This window comes from Ahaetulla prasina, chromosome 7 (genome assembly GCF_028640845.1).
Source record: "Ahaetulla prasina isolate Xishuangbanna chromosome 7, ASM2864084v1, whole genome shotgun sequence".
Lineage (NCBI taxonomy): Eukaryota > Metazoa > Chordata > Lepidosauria > Squamata > Colubridae > Ahaetulla > Ahaetulla prasina.
In genome coordinates this window covers 49,541,592-49,566,821 of record NC_080545.1, presented here as the reverse complement: position 1 = coordinate 49,566,821, position 25,230 = coordinate 49,541,592, and the positions used below count along the sequence as shown (strand labels likewise).

The following is a 25,230-nucleotide window of genomic DNA, read 5'->3' as shown; positions in this document are numbered from 1 at the left end:
GTGTGTAAGGCAATAGTCTCATTCTATCTGTATATTTAAAAAAGTCAACTTATTGCCCCCCCAACAATCTGGGTCCTCATTTTACCTACCTTATAAAGGATGGAAGGCTGAGTCAACCTTGGGCCGGGCTTGAACCTGCAGTAATTGCAGGCTGCTGTGTTCTAATAACAGGCTTCTTACAGCCTGAGCTATTACGGCCCTTTTATTTTGCCTACCATATGGATGTATCTTTACCTAATCACCAGCTGACCTGTTATTTTTTTCTTCCCCAAACATCTTAAAGGAACTGGAAAACATCCAGGTAAGAGCCAATACCAAGTCACTTAAGATAAGAACATTTTTTAATTGTTTGTTTGTTTCTTCCCTTGCTAACAGATTTTTCTCCTTTTTGAATGTTTTAGCCTAATAAAAGTAAATCAGTTTGAAATGCACTTCACCAAACTTCAGGCAGATTCAAACTATCTCCTGTCTAAAGAATATGAGGTAAGGGCCATGGAGAATGAGAAAATATTTGCAACCATGTTCTATTCTGATTTAGCCTTGGCTAGCAAATGTTGTATTATAAAAGGGGGATATTAATGCATATCATTTATTTATTCAATTTATATATAATCCATTTTCATCTCCTTTATTTTGGCTTTCTATAGGATCTAAAGGATGTGGGTCGAAACCAATCATGTGACATAGCACTTTTGCCAGAGAACCGAGGGAAGAACCGATATAATAATATATTGCCGTGTAAGTTATAAAGTTGAATGTGAGCCATTTATTTTTTTCTATTTGTTTATTTTTTTTCAGCAAGAGCAAGTGACATCTTAGCACTAGAATTGAATTATAATTGAAAATAATATTTTAATTTTTTATATTTAAAAAGTTATATGCATCATTTAATATCTCAGGTGAAAGGTATGATTTCACTTTTAGTTAATATAACCTAGACCTGATTTTTAATGTGTCTATATGAAGGGCATTAATATTGATTGGAAAAATACCGTGTTTCTCCAAAAAGACGACCCACCTTGAAAAGAAGCCCTATCATGTTTTTGCATGCATGCGATCAAATTAAGCCCCACCCACAAAATTACCTCTAATTAAGATCCCACCCATCGCGGGGTGCAGATGGTGGGGCAAGGCACACAGGTAAAAAATAAGGTAGGGTGGGGATGGTGGTGGTAGTGGTGGAGCTGCTCTACTTACCAGGCCTTCCACACCCCGACACCTGTGGCCGCTTGCCACCACTCACACCACTAGAAGGCCTAGCTGTTTTTTTTGGGTGGGGGGTTAAAAGAAAATAAGACCTGGCCTTCTTTTTGGAGAAACACGGGTGGCAAATATTTATTTTTATTTCTGTGGCTCGTAAATAAAGGAAATTAATAACTATATAAAATGGTTCATATTTTTATTATAATAAATCCTTCTTATAGATGACACAACAAGAGTGAAACTTTCAAATGTGGATGATGACCCATGTTCTGACTATATCAATGCAAGCTACATCCCAGTAAGTGATCCATATTTCCTTTATATGAACTCTTTAAAAAAATATACTTTTTTTCCTAAGAGAAGTTCTTATAACTCTAAACTCTTCCTGCCCATGTCTTCTAATCAATCAAATTCTTAATACTGTGCCAAACTGGTTTTCATAAAACTAAAATTCCATTATCACTAAAGGCCACATACTGAACATGTTTTTAGGCAGCATTAGAACCTAAAATGATAATTTTTCAGATGTTTTAATCTACTTTTAATCTTTAGAAGTAAATACAGCAGATTATTACAGATAGCACCACTGTTTGAAGATATATTTCACTCAGAAAACACATAGATCCTATGAAGTAAAAGAAAATGGTAAGATGCCATGGGGTTATTTGCAATAAAGGACAACAAATTGTCTTATGTGTATTCTTATATAGCTTCTATAATCTATAATTAGCTGAGTCAGTAATAAATGTTGGAAGTGATGGTGGGAATTAGAGTCCAAATGTATTAGAAGGTACCACCTTTAAAATGATATATACATAATAGAAGCATTTTAAGAACCCATGAAATTGGAAGAAGAGAATTTTAATCTAGCTGAAATATTTTCCTCCGGAAAATAGAATTGTCTTCATTCATAATTTTGGCCAGGTTTTGATGTTGTTGTTATTTTGGTTTTTGTGTGTTATTGTATGATTGATCCTGACTAGTAAAAAGATAAAGTTGCTTCTTTGAGACAAAGTAATCTTGATAATTATTTTCATCCTGATGACTGCGTGGATATTCTCTCTTCTTATGTGAAGTATGAATACTGTGCTTGAAAACCAAAAATAGGAAAAGTTATCTCTGGTTACTATGGCACTATCTGAACTAATCATAGCCTTTGAATCAACAGGGCAATAATTTCCGTAGGGAATACATTGCAACTCAAGGACCTTTGCCTGGCACAAAGGATGATTTCTGGAAAATGGCATGGGAACAGAATGTTCATAATGTTGTCATGGTAACTCAGTGTGTTGAGAAGGGCCGGGTGAGTGGTTTTCTTACTTGTTAATTACTTCACAAAAAGATTATATCATCTAGCACTGATAAAATGCCAATGATAGCATCCACGACAGAACTTGTTGCATATCACAGTGTAGTAGAAGATTTACAATTTATGCAAAAAAGAAACACATAAGAAATCCAATTAGCTGTTTGGCTTGAAATCATTATTTATAGCCTTTTCACAAGCTTTTAGACCATCACCCAAAACTGATGAAGGCATGTTCTTTATGAAAAGAAGGAAAACCTTGATAGAGGGTGTAATGTATTACTGTAAGTTTTGGCGGGAGTTTTAGGCGGGAAATATCTCGGTTCTGATTGGATGCAGCCTCAGGCTGAAGTGTATATAAGGAGAGGTTTTTCTCCAGAGTTTAGCTGGGTCACACTATATTAAAGAGCTGTTGTCACTAACCTGGTCTCCTGCCTCGTCAATACCCAAACTTAACATTGGCGACGAAGGTGGGATGTTGAGGCAGAGCACCAGAACAGAGCTGAACTCACTACGAGAATCAAACCCAGCAAGGTGACGGCCATTGCAGCGATGACCGGCTACACGCCACCCACTCCGTTTGACCCTGCCCAGGAGACATGGGGAATATATATGACCCGTTTCGAAAGTTTCCTGGAGGCAAACGAGCTACAGGGAGTCTCCGACAACCGCAAACGGGCTTACTTCATAAGCCACTGTGGGTCAGCAGTCATCGCCGTCGCAGAAGCCCTAGCGGAGCCAACACCGCTACACTCCGTATCGTGGCAGACCCTTCAGACCCTCCTGAAGAATCACTACGCACCAGCCCGTCCAAATACGTTCGACGGTACGAGTTTGGGGAGCGAGGCAACAAGAAGGCGAGACTATCAGCGACTACATGGCAGCCCTGAGACAAGCCACCAAGCATTGCGAGTACCGCGATCTGGACGAAGAGCTGCTGGAACAACTTATACGGGGGTCAGAGACATCCGTTTGAGGAGACGGTTGCTAGCCAAGAGCAACCTGACATTGGCAAACGCCTGGACGAAGCCAGAGCCCATGAGATGTCCAACCATGCAGCAGACACCTTACAAAGCGACTCACGCCGATGGCGGGCGCAAAGCCGAGCGCAGTCCACCACGAAGAAACCTATCGTGAGTCAACCAGCGAAGAGGAGGAAGAAGTCCACTACACCGGAAAATCGACAAGGAAGACCCGGAGGAATGCGGAAGTTGCGGGCGACATCAGCGCCAAAGATGTAAGTTCAGGGCGCCATTTGCGGCGGTGTGAAAGGAAGGGCACCTGGCTCAAGTCTGCCGAGCACCCCAACCTTCCGCCGAAAATTCAAATCGGCCAATCAGAGCGGCTCTGAGTCAGAGATGCAAACCCACATTCCGAAATTTCAAACCAGCCAATCAGAGCGCGAGATCGGCGAGGCGACCCGCGATTGGCCAGGAAAGAAAGAGCGAAGTCAAACCGAATGACTGTTACCATAGACCACGCAGCTACCCGCATCAAGAAAAGATCTTCACAAACCCGACAATTGAAGGCGTACCGTGCCGACTGGAAGTAGACACAGGATCAGCTATCACAATCATGTCCTGGGACACTTTTGTGAAAGCCTTGCCGACATCGCAAAGCGCAAGCTACAGAAACAACGGCTCCGGGTGCAGGATTACCAGGGCAACCGCATCCCTGTTCGAGGACAACGACCGTCGAGGTCAAGTCTGGGACATACGAAAAGACCCTGCCCATCACGTTAGTCGAGGGAACCTTGCCAAGCTTGCTGGGGCTAGACTGGTTCCGGGCGTTGGGAATGGGGTGACTGGCGCCCACCGAGCGGATGCAACCTGCAAACGCCCTACTGGAGGAATTCGCAGACGATTCGAGGACCGTTTAGGCAAGTACAAGGGGACCCCTATCTCCTTCAATTTAGACCCCCAAATAGCTCCCATTAGGTTAAAGGCAAGGAGGGTTCCTTTTGCACTCAAACCTAAAATCGACAAAGAGTTAGATAAATTAGTCAGCCAGGGGATACTAGTGCCAGTTGACCATGCCAAATGGGAGACGCCAATCGTCACCCCTATAAAACCAGACGGGTCCATAAGGATTTGCGCTGATTACAAGGCTACCTTGAACAAAGCATTGCAAAAGAGCGCCTACCCAGTTCCAGTAGTGCAACACTTATTGCACTCACTAGGACACGGGCAAGTTTTCGCCAAATTAGACTTGGCACAAGCGTACCAACAGCTACCCGTAGATGCTAGCACAGCTGAGGCCCAGACCATTGTAACGCACCGGGGTGCCTTTAAGTGCACCCGGTTACAGTTCGGGGTGAGTGTGGCCCCGGGGCTATTCCAAAATTTGATGGAGCGGCTCCTACAAGGGTTACCGAGTCGTACCCTATTTCGATGATGTGTTGGTATCAGGGGAAGATTTAAGAGAACTGGGGAAGCGATTAAGGAAAGTTTTGGCCATTTTTAGGTCGGCAGGATTAAAAGTCAAAGCAAGCAAGTGTCAGATAGGGGTCGAATCTGTTGAATTTTGGGCTATAGAATAGACAAAAGGATTCACCCACTGAGAGCAAAGTCAAGGCGATAAAGAGAGCCCCAGCACCCAAAAACAAGACAGAACTCCAGGCTTTCCTGGGTCTGGTAAACTTTTACGCCGTGTTTTTAAAAGACAAGGCAACCGTTGCTGAACCGCTGCATAAATTGCTTGGAAAAAACACTGTTTGGTCGTGGGGGAAGTCAGAGAATAGGGCATTTGAGGCAGTAAAAAGTTTGCTATCAAGCGATAGCCTGTTAATACAATACAACAACAGACTGCCATTAGTATTGGTTTGTGATGCGTCCCCCTATGGAGTAGGAGCGGTACTTAGCCACAGACTCCCAAACGGCACTGAAGCCCCTATAGCGTTCTATTCACGAACGATGTCCCCGGCTGAAAGGAATTACAGCCAGCTAGATAGGGAGGCTCTCGCAATAGTGTCAGGGGTGAAAAAATTTCACGAATACGTTTTTGGGCGTGATTTCGAAATTGTTACGGATCACAGACCGCTATTGGGGTTACTGGCTGGCGACCGCCCAACGCCAGTAGCACTCTCACCTAGACTGACCAGATGGACTATTTTTTTGACCGCATACTCCTACAAGCTGCAGCATCGGCCTGGAAAGGAGCTGGGGCATGCGGACGCATTGAGCAGATGCCCATTGCCAGGGGAAATCGAGGACCCCACCCCGGGCACACCCGTTCTACTAATTGACTCTTTGGACTCGGGGCCAGTCACATCGCAGGAAGTGGCTCGGGCCTCCTACCGGGACGTTGTTTTAAGGACTGTAATCAGTTGGGTTCAAAGGGGATGGCCCGCTGCGCCGGGCGAACATTTCAAGGAATTTGTAAAGAAAAAAGGGGAATTGTCTGTGCAAGGGGGGTGCCTGCTCTGGGGGGATAGGGTGGTAGTTCCAGAGAAGCTGAGAAAAAAAGTTCTGGAACTCCTGCATGAGGGTCACCCAGGAATTGTAAGGATGAAGGGTTTGGCTAGGAGCTATGTCTGGTGGCCCCTAATGGACAGGGAAATCAGTGACAGGGTTGGACGATGCCAAGTATGTCAGGAATCCAGACCACTACCACCTACGGCCCCAGTTTTGGAGTGGGAGAAACCCCAAGGCCCTTGGTCCCGCATACACATTGATTTTGCCGGCCCCTTCCACGGCCAAACATTTCTAATTGTGGTGGATGCATTCTCCAAATGGCTGGAGATCATCCTAATGAAATCCACAACGCTGGAGCTGTCATCTCAGCACTAAAACACCTTTTCGCCACGCACGGGCTACCGGACACCCTCGTGTCCGATAACGCCCACAGTTCACCGCAGCATTATTTGAAGGGTACCTGGCTGAAGAGGGCATCCGACATGCCTCTCAGCGCCGTTCCACCCTGCGTCGAACGGCCTTGCTGAACGTTTTGTCCGGAGTGCGAAAGAAGCGCTATCACGAAGCGGCCCGGCGATTGGCAGGCACAAATCGACGATTCCTAACCGTCCAACACAGGACCCCTGTGTGGCCACCGCCGCAGCCCAGCCGAGCTATTAATGGGCGGAAGCTACGGTGCCCGCTAGACCGGCTACACCCGAACTACGTACAGGACGGGTTCAAAACAAAACCAGATAGAATCCGAGAGTTAAACATAGGAGACTCGGTGTGGGCACATAATTACAGCGACGGCCCTAACTGGAAGAGGGGGATAGTCATAGACAAAACGGGCCCCAAATCTTATCTAGTGGAACTAGACGATGGCAGAATCTGGAGGCGCCACATAGATCAATTAAGAAACAGATTGAGCGATAAGGCAGAATTAGGCGAGAACAGCCCTGACTATGATTTAATTAACCCCACAGCTGACCGGCGCCAAGAACAAACAGAAAGCGTAAGCAAAGAACCAAACAGAGACTTATCTGAGTCAGGCGAGGTCCAGCGACACCCTCCGGTCCCTCTAGAGGACAGCAGGTCCGAGCCGGCGAATAATCCAGGGCCGGATGGCCGGGAGGAGGAGCTCAGAGGAACGAAAAGTCCCTCCGGCAAGCTCGACTCAACTCCAGAAAGTGAACTGCGCAGGTCCGGGAGAGTCAGGAGACGCCCCACGTACCTGCAGGACTACGTAGAGAAGTAATATGCAAATATTGGCAAAGTGCCTTCTGGGAGGGAAGGAGTGTAATGTATTACTGTAAGTTTTGGCGGGAGTTTTAGGCGGGAAATATCTCGGTTCTGATTGGATGCAGCCTCAGGCTGAAGTGTATATAAGGAGAGGTTTTTCTCCAGAGTTTAGCTGGGTCACACTATATTAAAGAGCTGTTGTCACTAACCTGGTCTCCTGCCTCGTCAATACCCAAACTTAACAGAGGGGTCCTAGTATTCAGTGGTATCAAATATTCATATGTCACTAATGCACAGAATCCTTTTTTCCATAAAGTTTTACATACACACAATGGATTACATATATTGCATGAATGAATTTTGTCACAGAAACATCCACCTATGGAATGGGACAAAGAAATGGTTTGCATTTTGCCTTTTTTTTTAACCCCAGTTGAATTGGTGTTGGGGTGTTGGAACATCCAATAAAAACCAGGCAGCTGTGGACAGTTAATTGTGCTCACTTCTCATTTTTCATAGATAATTCTAGTCTTCACAAATAAAAGGAGCAAATCTGAATCTAAGCTATAATTGTGAAGAGTTGTTACCTACTCACAAAAATATTGACAAAAAAATGAAGCTTCATGAAGATTTGTCTATTTATTTATTTCAGTTTTTAAATGGCTTTTCATTCATATGGATATTAGGTGGTATTCAAGAATATGATCATTTTTATCAGACAAATTCCATGTTGACCTAAAGAGTTAATTCAATTAAAATGTGCAGTTTTATCTTAGTTAGAAAATGTAGAACAGACTATATTCTCAAATGCTAAATCATAAGCAAGCAAAAGGATCTTTTAAATTTAAGTTATTTATAATGATAAAGATAAGCACTAGTACCTTCTATTGATTTCAGAAAAGACCAGTGCAGAATGATGTTTCTTGCTGTATCAATTTCACTTACGGCTAACATATTTTATCCTAGCTGAAGCTTCTTGGTTATTGTCAAAGCCAGCCTACATGAATCATATATGGTAGTAATAAAAAAATTAATAAAACGTGAACTGTATTCTGTATCATACAGAAGTTATTACATTTTTAACTAGTCAAAGCTGATAAAGAACAGGGTGATCCAGAAGCTTCCAAACATCAAAAGACAAGACCCGATTAAAAGACTTCCAGGCTATACATCCACTCCTTCATTTAGAACAGTGGTAGTCAACCTGGTCCCTATCGCCCACTAGTGGGCATTCCAGCTTTCAAAGTGGGCGGTAGGGGTTTTGTCCGATACTGAAGCACTTTCCTTTTTTAAAATTTAATTGACTTTTTGAAAAATTTTCATAGCATTATTTAAAAACATTTTTATTAGGTTTTCATAAAATTCCCCATGACAATTTAAATTTCTGAAAATATACTATTTGTATAGCCTGCGCGTAAGTTTAGTTCACGTTATATAAGTGAAACTAAATGGCGCTATAGTGCGACCGCAAACAAAAGAGCCTCGTCCCAGAATAGCTTGCGCATCTCCCCCCACATCACCCAGCTATAACAGACAAGCAGAGCTGGTGGCCCCCCCACCACAAACCCAATCCACAATGTGCGAGAGGCATGTGCAGACGACAATACATGGTGCATTACTGTTAGTAATGCGGTTAGAAAATTTTACTACTAACAGAGATACAAAAGTGGGCGGTAGGTATAAAAAGGTTGACTACCCCTGATTTAGAACAAGCTATACAGATACAGAACCCATCTATCATAAGATCTCCATCTGACTAGAATCAAGGCATGGTTTCTTAACCTAATTCAACATCTGCACCACTTCATCTGACCTAAATAAGGACAAATAGAGCTGAGTGTTACTAATATATTAATGATCTTGGTTTATCACATCACCTGTTATAGATCCTTAAAAACAAAAAATAAAAAAAGTTCATTTAGTGACTGAAGTTACAAGGGCCCTGAAAAAAGAGACTTATGACCATTTTTCACACTTATAACTATTATAGCATCCTCATGGCCATGTGATTAAATTTCAGATATTTGGCAACTGACTCGTATTTATGATGATTGCAGTGTCTTGGGGCTCACGTGATTCCCTTTTGCGACCTTCTGACAAGCAAAGTCACTGGGGAAGCCAGATTCTTTCAACAACCATGTCACTAATTTAACAACTGGAGTGATTCATTTAATAGCTGTGGCAAGAAGGTTGTTTAATGGAGCAAAACTCACAGTCTGGTGCTTGTACATTCTTCTCTAGATTAGGAAAATCGGACTATAAGCATTTGTACCTGGAACTCTGCATAATTTGCTATAAAATCTAAGTATATATATATCTAAGTATATATTCATTGATCTCTGCAAAGCAATTTGTTTTGTTTCAACTAAGAGATTTGGCCAAGGAGATGATGTGATTCTCTTCATAGAAGTTAAGTGGTGCCATAATTCACCTTAGCAAAATCATTTTCATTGCCTCAAACTTCTATGTGAACTTTCTCACTTAGCATTGGTCAAATACTCCCATGATGGCCTGAAGCACACACCAAAACAATCCAGCCTGTGGGTTCTGATCACTCCAAACAGAGTAATTTTAACATGAGCTATGGCATAGTTACACAGTATTTGTTTAAGATTCCCAAAAAGCTTTGACAGGCTTCAGGAAGTTCAAAACCAGACAGCAGTTGGGAAACCTACCACATCTGCTGAAGCCACTCAATCTAGAAGTACCATAGCTAGCTCTGAAGGAGAAGGCTAAAGGAGCACTGAAACACAATAATACAAAGTAACATGGTTGCTTTGCTTTGCTATTAAAAATGAGAAGGATATACAATTGCTTTGAGAGGATGTTTTGCCCTAATCTCCTGCAAAGTGGAGCATCCCTCTGAAGAATGGCACAGCTATTCAGCTGTATAGTGATAACTAAAGCTTTGTAATTTTAAAAGCAAACTTTTTTCAAATTTCTAGGTAAAATGTGATCATTATTGGCCCTTTGACCAGGATTCTTTATATTATGGTGATTTAATAGTCCAGATGCTATCTGAATCAGTCCTCCCAGAATGGACAATAAGAGAGTTTAAGATTTCCAGTGTAAGTATTTCCAACTATTTAATCAAATATTTCAAAGAAGATACACTAGTTCATTAAATGTGAAAGAGATACTGTATTAAGGGTGCAGCTCCATGCCTATTTAAGGAAATGCTTTCAACTCCCAATATGTAGTCCATGTAGATTTATGATAGCAATATGGTATGAAGTGGTCCATTTTTCCACATTTTTTTCTTCCCACTCTGACTAATATCCCTGATGTTTCCTAAAGATGTCACTCAACAAAATAACCTGGTCTAAACCTGCTTAACCAGCCAGACAGCTATATCCATTAATCTAAGAATAGATCTCCAGTAAATCCATTTGAGTTTCCTTCTAAAGAGACTTATTGAATATTGTTCTGCTAATCTATTTCTTATTTACAATTCAACAATGTGAACTGATGTTTATGAATTGAAAAAAATATTACAATATCTTATATTGGAGTGATAACATGGATATTTCTAGAAATCAACCTGTCACTTATTTCTCAACATGTCAGCTTTATTATGCCATAAAAATAATTGAACATTTTCATTTTATAGCAGCCATTATGTACTTATACTTATGAAAAACTTTTCTTCAAAACTTAGCACATATTCATGTATTCTGTATTATCTGTTTCCCAGGCTAATTATATTTATTGTATTGACTTAATAGGAAGAGCAGCTTGATTCCTCTAGACTTATTCGTCAATTCCACTACACTGTATGGCCAGACCATGGTGTACCAGAAACCACCCAGTCGCTCATTCAGTTTGTGAGGACTGTAAGAGATTATATCAATCGGACCCCTCAGGCTGGGCCAACTGTAGTTCATTGCAGGTATGAGCTGCACAACAGTATTTTAAAACATACACAGATACACAGGGCCTCTGGTGGCGCAACAGGCTAATGCAGCCTATTATTAACAGCAACTGCTTGCAAGATTGCAGGTTCAAGTCCCACCAGGCCCAAGGTTGACTCAGCCTTCCATCCTTTATAAGGTAGGTAAAATGAGGACCCAGATTGTTGGGGGGCAATAAGTTGACTTTGTATATAGTATACAAATGGATGAAGACTATTGCTTGACATAGTGTAAGCTGCCCTGAGTCTTCGGAGAAGGGCGGGATATAAATGCAAAAAGAAAAAAAGAAAAAAAAAGAAAGATACCTTCATTTTAAAAAGTGATTTTGCTTCTTTCCAAAGGGCGACAGCAAATCATTAAATTTCATTCCCGAAATTGAAAAAATAAAAAGGAATATCAATCCCAGTTTAGCTGGAACTAATTATCGATAAGACATTGGCAAAAAAGGAATGGAGACATAATCTGGCATGGCATTGTTCCTGTTTTCTCTTTCAGTGCCGGTGTTGGTCGAACAGGGACATTCATTGCACTCGATCGACTTCTTCAACAGTTGGACTCAAAGGATTCTGTGGATATTTATGGGGCAGTGTATGATCTTAGGCTTCACAGGGTTCACATGGTTCAAACAGAGGTAAGCTTTAAATAAACAGGCTCAAGCTCAATCCCTCCAAGATGGAGTGGCTGTGGATGCCGGCACCCCGGTACAGTCAGCTGCAGTTGCGGCTGACTGTTGGGGGCGAGTCACTGGCCCCGATGGAAAGGGTGCGCAACTTGGGCGTTCTCCTGGATGGGCGGTTGTCTTTCGAAGACCATCTATAAATGTAAACAAACAAACAATCTGACGACCGTATCCAGGAGAGCTTTTTATCAGGTTTCCCTGATTCGCCAGTTGCGCCCCTTCCTTGACCAGGATGCCCTATGCATGGTCACTCATGCTCTTGTTACCTCTCTCTTGGATTACTGCAATGCTCTCTACATGGGGCTCCCCTTGAAGAGCACCCAGAGGCTCCAGTTGGTTCAGAATGCAGCTGCGCGGGTGATAGAGGGAGCCACTCGTGGCTCCCATGTGACACCACTCCTGCGCAGGCTGCACTGGCTACCTGTGGTCTTCCAGGTACAAGTTCAAGGTGCTGGTTACTACCTTTAAAGCGCTCCATGGCTTAGGACCGGGTTATTTACGGGACCGCCTACTGCTACCGATTGCCTCTCACCGACCCGTGCGCTCCGACAGAGAGGGACTCCTCAGGGTGCCGTCCGCCAAACAATGTCAGCTGGCGGCCCCCAGGAGTAGGGCCTTCTCTGTGGGGGCTCCCACCCTCTGGAATGAACTTCCCCCAGGACTTTGCCAACTTCCGGACCTTCGAACCTTTCGCCGCAAGCTGAAGACATATTTATTCATCCGCGCAGGACTGGCATAGGGTTTTTAGCTTTTATTTGGTTTTAATTTTAGTGGGTTTTATTCTTTTAAAGATTTTAACTTGGGCCAAATTGAATAAGTTTTTTAAATAGTATTTTATTCTGTATTTATTATGTCTGTTTTGTTTTTATTTGGCTGTAAACCGCCCTGAGTCCTTCGGGAGAAGGGCGGTATAAAAATTTGATTAAATAAATAAATAAATAAATATAGAATGGTAATATAGTATTATCAAAATGGCTAAAGATCTCCAGATAACTATAACATTGAAATCTTTAGAAGAAAACCAGTGTCTCCTTTCCTCCTTGATCCCTAAGTCTCCACTTCTTTCCTACCATTATCTCACTATCTTGTCCTAAATTTTATGACCTAAATTCTCTTCATTTCATGACTCCTCTTCTTCTGTTATCTTAGGTTTCTGACTTCTGTCATGCTTTCTTTACTCTTCCATCATCAACTCTGCTCCCAGGCTTTTGTCCACTCAGCCTCTTCACAGCTAATCATAATGCTTCTCGGTTTCCCATGAACAGCATACTTTTATTAATGCATATATTTATTGGATTTAAATCCTATCTTTCTGGACCGCCACCTACCAAAAACAGCTTACAACATAATATGCACAATTCTAGATACTCTAGTATAGAACTTTCCAACCTTCACCTTATCCCATTCTTCCTCAAATCAACATCGCCTCTGCTGTTTTTTGTTTTTTTTTAACTTGTGTCTCCTTCACCTGTTAGCCTCACAACTCTCTTGTTTTCTCCTCTAACAGAGGCAATGCATACTTGCCTTGTCAAATATCTTTCCTCCATTCTCTCTGACTCTGGGATCCTGCCTTTCTCCCAGTTTTCATGCATCAACAAATGCCAATATAGAAAAGGACAAGCAGCATGTGAACTCCAACTCCTTTTTACAACTTTGTGCTGTTAACTTTGTAGTTCTGATAGCCAAAAACTGGCCATACAGTTTCCCACAATTCTGAGGGCTAATATATGGTGTTACAAAAAAATGGCAGTGATATAGTGTTAATACAGTTGAGAAGTAGAAGAAAAGAAATCTGATCCCAGCTCTAATGGAAAATTCTGCCCTTCATTTCACCATCAGTTTAGAAAAGATTGTTGTGAGTTTTAACAATGGATTTCAAACCTACAAAACCTGGGACTTTAAAATCAGCCATGATACCGATCAGTTGAGACTTTATATAACGATGATAATAATCTTCATGTTTCTCATCTTCTATGCCACCAGCCTCACTTAGACCTATGCCTATATCTTCATTTTTACAGATACAAATGCTTAATTATTTAACTTTTCAACTCTGAGAAGAAACTAATTGCCTAATTAATTATTAAGGAGCATGGCACCAATCTCATCCAAAATGCAGTTCTTTATAATGGGTGGAGGATGCTAAAACCGTTTCCACCAATTCTGGCATAAAGCCAAATTCACTATCCATTTATATGATAATAATTTATAGACCCTCTAGAAATACTTCAGATAAATAAGCTGGATTCTTTTTCCACTGGGCAAAATAGGGTTGCTCTTTTGGGGTGTTGATCTTAGAAAAAGAAAGGCAATGTATTCAAACATGACATTCACGATGCTTTGAAAATGAGTGTTCAAAAACATCATCAGATAAACAGGTGTTCAAGTAGGATATCAAATAGGTGAGAAGCTCACAGGTGTGAGCTAATTTCTTTGAAGCTGGGAGATCATAATTCCACTTTAATATGCTTTTTACAAATTTATTTATTTATGAAGTCTAGCCATAACTCATTTTTACATTTAAAAAATGAGATTAGTATACTTAGCAAATTATGCATGATTGGAAAACAAATGAGAAGGGCAGATTGTTGTTTTTATGTGAGAAAAGTGCAGAAAACTTATTCATATGATGGTATATTATTAGTTGGATTCTAAAAGAAACTATTCTGTTTTGTCACCCTAGAACCCTAGAATAGAATCTTCTATTAGTTAACTTATTCTTAATTAATATATTAATGGAGAGTGAATAGTAATAACTTAGGTTTTGATTAATTGATTAAACTACATTGAGAATTAAGCATTAAATGTGTTGGAACTAGAAAAATAATATATTATTATCAAAGTGGAATAAGGAAATATAACTAGGGTCTTCTACATTTCTGAAGCAAGCAGCCAGTTTGTATTTTCTCCAATTTATTTATTTATTTATTTATTTATTTATTTTGTCACACAGTATATATAAGCATAAGTATGAAATACACAGTATATAATAATAATAATAATAATAATAATAATAATAATAATATTATTATTATTATTATTATTATTATTATTATTATTATTATTATTATTATTATTATTATTATTATTATTATTATTATTATTATTTAATTTTTATACCGCCCTTCTCCCGAAGGACTCAGGGCGGTGAACAGGCAGATAAAATAATACAATACATTACAATAAAAACACTATTTAAAAAACTTATTCAATAAAGCCTAAATTTAAAATACAATACAAAATATAAAATAAACCCCAATAAAATCCATAGTTAAAAACCATATATTTAACATATAAAAACATATATTTAAAAAAATATATAAGCGTAAGCATCAAATAACTATATAATATATAAGCATATATATGAGCATAAGTATGTAATAACTATATTAATTAGATATAACGAAGGGGAATAATAGGACAGTAACCGTAGGCACGCTTGTGCTCTTATGCACGCCCCTTACAGACCTCTTAGGAATGGGGGAGGTCACTGGTAGACAGTTTTTGGTTGAAGCTTTGGGGATTTTGGGAAGAGACCACAGAGTCAGGAAGTGTATTCCAAGCATTAACAACTCTGTTACTGAAATCGTATTTTCTGCAATCAAGATTGGAGCGGTTAACATTAAGCTTAAATCTATTGTGTGCTTGTGTATTGTTGCAATTGGAGCTGAAGTAGTCTTTGACAGGAAGGACATTGTAATAGAGATTCTATGAGTTAAGCTCAAGTCATGCTGAAGACGGCGTAGTTCTAAATTTTCTAAACCCAGGATTTCAACTCTGGTAGCATAAGGTATTTTGTTGTATTCAGAGTGGAGAACTCTTCTTGTAAAATATTTCTGGACACGTTCAATTGTATTGATGTCAGAAATGTGGTATGGGTTCCAGACTGTTGAGCTGTATTCAAGAATTGGTCTAACAAATGTTTTATATGCTCTGGTTAGTAGTGTAGTGTTTTTGGAGAAGAAGCTACGCAAGATTAGGTTTACAATTCTTAAAGCTTTTTTTGCGATGTAGTTGCAGTGGGCTTTGGCACTTAGATCATTAGGTCTTTAACAGAGTGGGGGTGATCTGTAAGGTAATGTCCATCAAGCTTGTATTTAGTGTTAGGTTCTTTTTTCCAATATGTAAGACTGAACATTTGGTGGTAGAGATTTGGAGTTGCCAAGTTTTAGGCCATTCAGATGCAAGGTCTTTTTGAAGGGTAGCTGTATTGTCGGTGGTGTTAATTAGTTTGACATCATCAGCAAAGAGAACACAATTACTTGTAATTTGGTCACAGAGATCATTAATGTATAATATGAAGAGTGTTGGTCCAAGAATGCTGCCTTGGGGAACGCCACTTTTCACAGGAATAGGATTTGATATAGCGTTGCCAATTTTGATCACTTGTTGTCTCTTTGACAGGAAAGTTGTTATCCAATTGTGGAGGGTCCTGAGATGCCGTAGGATATTAGTTTTAGGAGAAGTTTATCATGTACTACTGAGTCAAAAGCTTTACAGAAGTCTATGTAGATTGCATCTATTGCTTTGCCCTGATCAAGATTTGTAGTCCGTATGTTTTTTCAGTGAAGAAGTTGTAAATTACATGATAAATTTTTTCTGAAACCAAATTGTTTATTAGAGAGTAGGTTATTTGTTTCTAGATGAAGGGTAATGGATTGGTTGATGATAGATTCCATTACTTTGCAGGTGACACAGCATAGAGAGATTGGTCTGTAATTTTCAACTAGGCTGGGGTCGCCTTTTTTAAAGACAGGGATGACTGTGGCTAGTGACCAAAGTTTGGGAAGGGAATTGGTCGTGAAAGCTTTTTCAAAGATTATACTTAGGGGTTCTGCTATATTAGTGGAAAGTTTTTTTAAGAAGTATGCACATAGTCCATCAGGTCCAATAGATAGTGATGGTTTTATTTTGTGAAGAGCTTTTTCAACATTATCTTCTGTGAAATCTATATGTGTTAGATCGTTGTACTCATTGTTGGTACGATTGGGGAATGTCGGGTATAAGCCATTACTGTTAACAAAGACTGAGCCAAAGAATGTGTTAAAGAGGTTTGCTTTTACTGTTTCATCATTATATTCTTTGCCGTTAGATTCTTTTATTGGTGGGATGGATCTCGAGTCTTTAAGTTTGTTGTTTACAAAATTATAAAAAGCACGATTGGAATTTGTGTGTAGAAGGTCTTCTTGCTTGGTGTGATAATTGGTGCATTCAGTTTTTATTTGGTTGCATATATTTCTGTAGTGGTTTTTGAAATTTGTTATATAGCCCTTTTTGTTTCTTCTCCAGAGGGATTTTTTTTGGGGGGGGGGGAATTGAAGCTTTTTTATTGATATGGGTAATTTGTTTTTCTTGATTTTTGTGGTAGTTTGTGGTACGTAGAGTTTAATGACTCTATTGATTTCAAGTAGGAAAACTCTGTAGTGGTCTTCAGCAGTGATACAGGATGAGAATAGATTTTGCCAGTCAAGAAATGAGAGGTAGGTGTTTATAAGGTCATAGTTGGCTTTTTTGAAATTGTAGTTTGGGATGCCATTATTATGAAAAATTTTGTAAGATCGTATATTGAGACAAAAGTCTATCATGTTGTGGTCGCTGTTGGAAAGGGGTTCTTTTATTTGCAGTCCATAAATTGAGGTTGCGCAATTGAGGTTGCAGAAGATGAGATCAAGGCAGCTGTTGAGTCTTGCATTGTTAGTTACTAGTTGGTCAAGACTTAGATTTGTAACAGCATTGTACAGGGTAGTATGGATGGGTTCATTTGTACATTTGTTTGTTATCCAGTTAATAAGAGGTAGATTTAGGTCGCCCAGGAAGATGAGGGGATAACAGCAAGATGTGGCCCATGTTAGTAATGTGGTTAACATGTTCGCATGCGCAATGTCATAGTCAGGAGCTCTATAGCATAGCAGGAAGCGAAGTGTGACGTTATAGGACAGTTCACATACAATAGTTTCAGGAAGAATGAGTTTATGTGCGATTTATTTTATTTATTTTATTTTATTATTTGCATTTATATCCCGCCCTTCTCCGAAGACTCAGGGCGGCTTACACTATGTCAAGCAATAGTGTTCATCCATTTGTATATTATATACAAAGTCAACTTATTGCCCCCAACAATCTGGGTCCTCATTTTACCTACCTTATAAAGGATGGAAGGCTGAGTCAACCTTGGGCCTGGTGGGGCTTGAACCTGCAGTAATTGCAAGCAGCTGCTGTTAATAACAGACTGTCTTACCAGTCTGAGCCACCAGAGGCCAATTTTGAATATTTTTTAGATTCAGCGACTTTTTGTAATAGATAGCTACTCCACCTCCTCTGCGGTTTTCGTGATCTGATTGAAAAACATGATACTCTTTCTCTGAAATAATGGAATCAGGGAAGGATGAGTTCAGCCATGTTTCATATACAAATATAATGTCATAAGTACCAGTATTTAACAAGAGTAGAAATTCAGGTAATTTATTTACAATACTTCTTGCATTTATCAATTTACATTTAAGATTTGCAGTTTTTGGTATAGAGGAAATAAGGGGCGTGCGTTCCTAGTTTTGGATGACGATAGGTGGTTGGAGGATTGATGGTTGGAGGCTGGGTTGTTGAATTACAGTTGGCTGAGGGTTTAGTGCGACGGGTTGGTAGTTTTGTACGATGGGTGGTTGGAGGTTGGTTGGTTGAATGACAGTTTGTTGAAGGTTCTGTATGTCAGATGGTTGGAAGTTTTGTACGTCGCTTTACTATGTTTTAAGGGATGGGTGCAATGGCTCAGCAGTTAAAGATGCTGAACTTGTCAGCTAGATAGCTGACAGCCCGGGTTCAAGACTTGAGCGCCCATGCAATAGGATGAGCTCCTGTTACTCCTGCTCAACTAGCAGCTCAAAAGCATGCAATTTCAAATAGAGTAATAGGTAGCACTTTTGTGGGAAGGTAACAGTGTTTTGGTGTGCCTTTAGCATATAGTCCTGCTGACCACATGAGAATGGAAATTGTCTTCAGACAATGCTGGCTCCCTCAGCCAAGAAATGGAGATGAGCACTGTGCCCTAGATTCAGACATGGCTGACAGGGAAACCTTTACCTTTTTACTATGTTTTATATGTTGGAGATGAACCTGCTAAAGGTTAAAAGCTTTATAGGGGAAAAGGTCTATTTTTAATATGTATTTCATCTTCATTGTAGTGTCAATATGTATATTTACATCAATGTGTGAGAGATGTCTTAAGAGCAAGAAAGCTACGCAGTGAGCAAGAAAATCCCTTGTTCCCAATATATGAAAATGTGAATCCAGAGTATCCCAGAGGTAAGAATGAATTTAATGAGCATTACAAATAGTCACCGTATTATGCTTAATAAATCATTTCCATCAATATTTTGTTTTAGTTATTTTGTCCCTTTGTCTCTTCTTCCTGGTATCATTACTATTATTAAACTGATAACACCACATTTATGTTTGTATAAAAGTTTAATAACAATCAACAATACAGCAGTAAAATCAATTAAAACCAGTAACAATGAAAAGGTTGGTTAAAGATATGAGTTGATACCATTTTATTAAACACTGGTTGAGTGGAAGCTTGATCCATAAGCCTGGATAGACCTGAGAGTTTGTTCACTGTAAATTACTGGCATGTTCAATTGCCATAGACTGAGGAGAGAAGCAGGACCGTCGTGGGCATCGGTTCTCACTGTGTCACCTCTTTCTTCATTTGGTTCTTTGGATCTACTGCTTTAACACAATATTTGCTCTGCTCGAGTTATCCATCAATATAGTGTCATTGAAACAGGTGTGTATTTATGATCCACTTTTTCACTGAATTGGGTATCAATAAATTTTAGTGGATGAATTTTATATCACCCTAGTGCTAGGCTTCTTATGTTCTGTTTTTAATGCAGTGGTATTCCACATTTTTTAATCTTACAAGTCCTCCTTTTCTGCACTTTATGTTGTACAAACAAAATATTTACTTATACAAACAAATCATCTTAACAGAAAACACCGATTTGCTTTTCTCTCTTTTCACACTTAAAACTTTGCTCCTATGGGAAGGCATACACAAAAGAATTAAAATTCTTTCATTTTACACATTGCAGGGAAGACCTAGATAATAATCAGTACTATTGTGTATTCACAATCTGTTTGATTAACAACCTGTACATCAGGGGTGAAATGTATTTACCTTTCCTACCGGTTTGCTGATGTGCACATGCCGTGTGCGCACCATTGTTTGCGCATGCACCATCATCTGTGCATGCGCAAAGCCTTCTGCACATGCACAGATGACCAAAACTGGGATGTGACAATGTCCTGGTTTGGGAAGGTGGAGCCTCCTGCTGCCAGTGCTACCGGTTCTTCGAATTACCTGCCCTGGCGCTACCGACTCCCATGAGCCAGATACAGCCAGCAGCATTTCACCCCGCTGTACATCATCTAGGAACTTCTATTATTTTAGCCTTGTTGAATTATACTAAGTTGGACTGAAGAGATTAATGAACTTTACAGAGAAAGAAACTGCTATAAATTTTGTAATACTTTGTGTTAAATCTTATAATATACAGTACATTATATGCAAATACACAGACATGTTTAACTTTCATGATTTTTCATTCTTTTTGTGATTTAATTTAAAGCTTTTGAAAATTCTCTGTTAAATTGCACTGCTCTATATCGTAATACAGTTCCTTGGAAATCTGTAAAAGAATCCCTTTTGCTGAATTCCTGCTTTTCTTATAGTAGGGAGGAAAAGTTGAATATTTTGGCTATTATTCTAAGATAAAGTTGCATTTTACATGCACATACAGTTCTATATTATTTGTGGTGTCATATTATTTATATTTTACTACATACAATCACTACTGTACTTTCATAAAAATGTATTCACTGGGTTTCATTGAAGATCATTCTCTGTACTTTTCTAATTACAGTTTTCTTTTTTTTTTTCAGATGCTGTTTATTCAAGGCACTAAAGCTCAGACAAATTCCTGCTTTTTTGCAGTTCTATCTGTTAGATTTTTTTAAATTAAGTTTTAAAAATATTTTATGCACTACAAGTGCCAGACGTGTTTGAAGCTGTGTGTAATTTATTAGTCTGGTGATATTTTAAAATACGTAATTTAAATATAATAGATATTGTTGTAGATAAATATTTTTTGATATGTAAATATGTTTTATCTATATTGTTTATATTATTCTTCAGATAATACTATTTTTCTATGTTAAAATTATTTTAATGAAATATTCCTTATAAACTATCTTATGTGGAAAATGTATCAAGACATGTGATTTTTTCCCCCAAATCATCCTTTAATGTATGATTCGTATCTTATTCTAGCCATCTTTGTACACATATGAAATACAGCCTGCATATCCCAAGATCTCCAGCAAAATCAGGTTTCCTAGACTTTTGAAAATAACAAGTTTTGCCTTAATAACCTTATTGAGAGCCCACAGAGTTACAGAAATAAGTATACTATTTTCTTCATGACTCAGTGTGAGGTAGCTATCTCAAACCGCAGAAGTCAAGGGAAGTAGTATCAATATAGCTGTATCTGCAATGCGATCTTCCTTCTACTTTCAAAATTGTTGTGAATCTCCCAGAATCCTTTGAAGTGCTTGGCAGCAGAAGGAAGGAAGGAAGGAAGGAAGGAAGGAAGGAAGGAAGGAAGGAAGGAAGGAAGGAAGGAAGGAAGGAAGGCCTAATCTCAGATTCACAAGCAGATGTTGCTTCATTGCCCCTGATGCAGCCAGAGTCATTGCCCATTTAGTTGAGTTTTGAACATGGAGAAAATAATAAAATCAGCCATATGTCTTGGGCCACTGCAAATGTCTGAGTAAAACATGGCCAAAATCTCTCAGTTAACTTTCCTTTTTTGCTAGCATTTAAGTACTAGAACAAGCCTTTTTTCAAGCATAAAGCGTAAAATTTTCCAGATTAAAAAAAAGATGCTCACATCTTAAAAGATATTTTGTATAAAATCTTACAAGTGCTGTGTGATAATTTTTTTCGGACAGGTTGGTCATTATATAAAATCAAATCCTAATCCGATGAAAGACCCTCTAATATTGGAAGAGAGGGTTTCTTCAGCCTAAGGAAAATTTAAAAGTTATTGTTCATCATCTAACTATTCTGACAGCACTTTTGTAGGTAGAAAAAAATTAACAATAGCTATTTTATGATTTTAAAACATTCATTGCAAATTGGGTGTTTTCCTGAAAAAGATTTATTGGATTTACTTGCATACAAATGAATGATTTATTTACATTTTTCTCTTATGATGTGATCTTTCAAAATTCAAAATTTCTGATAAATTTTATTTCTGTATTTACTTCATTTGTATGCAATCTTCCCAGCAAGATGTCTGAGCTTCACATTTATATACAGTAAAAAAAAATACAAAATAAAAATCAGATTTAAAAAATGACAGAATAGCAATTGAAAAAGTATATAAATAAATATAACTAAGACTAGCAGGAAATAAAAGATGATGTCACTGTAAAAGCATTATAGCCTAAACCTTTATGTATTTATTCAGAAATTAGTCTCACCAAGTTACTTTCTCCCAGGTAAATAAATAAATGACTGAATGAACAAAACCTTCAGATCAAATAATAGAAGGAAAGTTGCAAAGTTACCTTAAGGATATTTTATAACAAATTAGATAAATCAATTAAAGACACTGAGCTTGACAGCCCAGGGTCATGACCCAAGTGCCACATAATGCGGTGAGCTACTTGCCCCAGCTCCTGCCAATCTAGCAGTTCAAAAGCAAGTGCAAGTAGATTAATAGGTACCCCTTTGGTGGGAAATTAACAACATTCTATATGCCTCGGCCTATAGTCATGTGGCTATATGTCCACAGAAGTATCTTCAGAAAATCCTGGCTCCCTAGGCTAAGAAATGGAGATGAATATTGTCCCATAGAATCAGACACAACTGGAGAGGGGAAATTTTTACCTTTATTACAACGAAGAATATGTATTTCCTTGATGATTATTATCTTATCTAACTATCTTACAATCCAGGTAATTTAAGGGCAATGAGAATATTTTGTATCACCACCATACAATGAAATTTAATTATTTTCATGGAATTCCAAATATATTAGAGTTAATTGCTGAAGTGTTCATCTGATGCTTTCATAATAAGTTCTGTTTTAAGAGGAAAACATTTTCCCCTAATAATACATATTGTATGAAAAAATTGATTAGGTGGAAGATTGTAATTATCAATCTGAAGCAGTTATTACACTTCACAGGTTTTCAAACAGTTTTTCTAGTGTTCTACTTAGTATTCCAAAGAATAGTAAAATTGCATAATGCTGTCCTCAAATTATTTGACTGGAACATGGAACAGTTGAACGGAAGTATTGAATGGGTCTTTGAATGTAAAATGTTAGAAACTCAATAGGTTTCTGTTATGCATTTTTGCTAAGTAAATCAGCCATATTTTTACATCAGCTGGGAGATATAAAAAAATATCAATTTATATTATCTCCTATAAGCAAAAAAAAACAAACCCCAAAAGTTAAATTTAGAATAAGTGTCTATCATGGGAGAAGAAGGAATTCAGAAGCAGCACGATCCCCTTGTCACCAAGGAGACAGAAGGAGCAGACGCTGTTTCATTTTTAGTATTTTGCAGACCAGGTGCATTGTCACAACAAACTGCAGTGACTAGCTGAAAGAAAACTCCCACAATACATCTGTAAAATGTGAACTAAACTGAAGTGAATTTACACTACAGAATTTACTCTACATATTGAATGCTTCCACCATGTTCTAACAGTTCTCAAATGCTTCAGTCCCTGTGTGAATCTGCTTTTAATTCGTAGGTTGCTTGAATAAGAATATTTATTCTTTAATCATTTATTACAGTCTGTATAAAATAATTCCTCCTCTCAGTCTGCAAGTAATATGCCTACGAGATCATTTAGCCAGAATGTGGCATTTAGTAGAGGAAAGTGAGGACTAGAGAATATGTTCTCTAGAATATGTATTCTCAATATGACTTTCCAAATGTGAAATTCTGCACTAGCAGACTACATTTATGCACATGTTATATGACTGCATATTCAACATAGACATTTTCTTCGCTTAAGAGCGGAGAAAACATGCATAGCTGTCTTTTCTCTCCCCAAACTAACAAAGACTTTAACCTCAAGAGGAGAGAGAATTTGCAACCATGATAGCTGGACAGCAAAACAAAAGGAGAAAAATCCTGACAATATTACCAATAATAAAATGGCAGCTTTGTGTGTGTGGCTTTGAAAAAAATATAAATAGTACTGTATAAATTATATCCTATTATGTTTATTTTATCTATTGTAATAATATAATTATTTCTGCTGAGGAAATCAATCAAATCCAGTAATATACAATATGATGTGAGGAAATTCTGGATTGTACATTCTTGTTACAAACTCTATCAGAGATCACAAAAGGCAATCCTCATTTCTAATTTCTCTCCTTTATATGTGCAGTCCAAACAAATAAGACTACCTCAGCCTCTGGCTCCCAACATTTCAGCGTGATGCTCTTATGATTTCAATAAAAGAAAATATCTGTAGCTCCTGGTTGAACTGTGAAGTGTTTGGTACTCTCTGATTTTGGTTGTTTGCTTGAAGATGTTTCATTATCTAACTAATATCATCTGTGCTGGTGAATATGCAGCTTGTCCCTGTTTATATAAAGACATTTGTGATTTATTTATTTATTTATTTTATTTTGTCACAACAATATATCATACAAAAAGATTATATAGTAAATAAACACATATATGAGTAAATATATGTAGGGTAGGGGTGGTGGGGTGGCGGTTGTGATTAGAGAGAGTCTAGAGCCGAGGGAGGCCACTGTGCCTCAGATTGCCGGGTGCGAATCCCTCTTTGTGAGATGGGGTCATAGGTGTCAGATGGGTCTGCTGATCGCGTACCTGGCTCCTTGCTATGTGACAGCTGCCCTGCCCGAGCTCCTGGAGGTGCTGGCCGGGGTGGCAGTTGAGACCCCCAGACTTTTAGTCATGGGGGACTTTAACTTGCCATCTTCCGGCCCGTCATCGACAGCGGCTCGGGAGTTCACGGCTTCCATGACGGCCTTGGACCTGACCCAGGTAATTGATGGCCCTACTCACACTGGGGGTGGCACTCTGGACCTGATTTTTCTCTCTGGTCAGTGGTTGAGAGATCTGGACTTAAAGGAAATAGTCACTGAACCTTTGTCATGGTCAGATCACTCTCTTCTTCGCCTGGACTTTCTGACCGCCATTCACCACCGCAGGGAGACGGAGCCGATACGTTGGTTCCATCCCAGGCGCCTGATGGACCCGGATGGGTTCCGGACGGAGCTTGGGCCATTTCCTGAGGGTCTGGCTCATGGCTCGGCCGAGGAACTTGTTGCGGCCTGGGAACGGGCCGCGGCGGGGGCCTTAGACCGAGTCGTGCCTTTGCGGCCTCTGACCCGGCGCAGGGCCCAACCGGCTCCTTGGTTCTCCGAGGAGCTGAGG

At 39.2% G+C, this 25,230-nt stretch overlaps 1 protein-coding gene across 1 annotated transcript in view; it reads left to right on the top strand.

Moving 5' to 3' along the window:
* PTPRB (protein tyrosine phosphatase receptor type B) overlaps positions 1-24,455 on the top strand; it is a 102,486-nt gene extending 78,031 nt beyond the window's left edge. Inside the window, exons 25-34 of the mRNA XM_058190260.1 lie at positions 284-301; positions 402-483; positions 648-738; positions 1,425-1,501; positions 2,372-2,506; positions 10,089-10,211; positions 10,869-11,032; positions 11,550-11,685; positions 18,912-19,032; positions 20,674-24,455. Of these exons, the coding sequence (XP_058046243.1) occupies positions 284-301; positions 402-483; positions 648-738; positions 1,425-1,501; positions 2,372-2,506; positions 10,089-10,211; positions 10,869-11,032; positions 11,550-11,685; positions 18,912-19,032; positions 20,674-20,696 (970 nt within the window). The 3' untranslated portion in view covers positions 20,697-24,455. The remainder of the gene's footprint in view (positions 1-283; positions 302-401; positions 484-647; positions 739-1,424; positions 1,502-2,371; positions 2,507-10,088; positions 10,212-10,868; positions 11,033-11,549; positions 11,686-18,911; positions 19,033-20,673) is intronic.
* Positions 24,456-25,230: the final 775 nt, after the last annotated feature.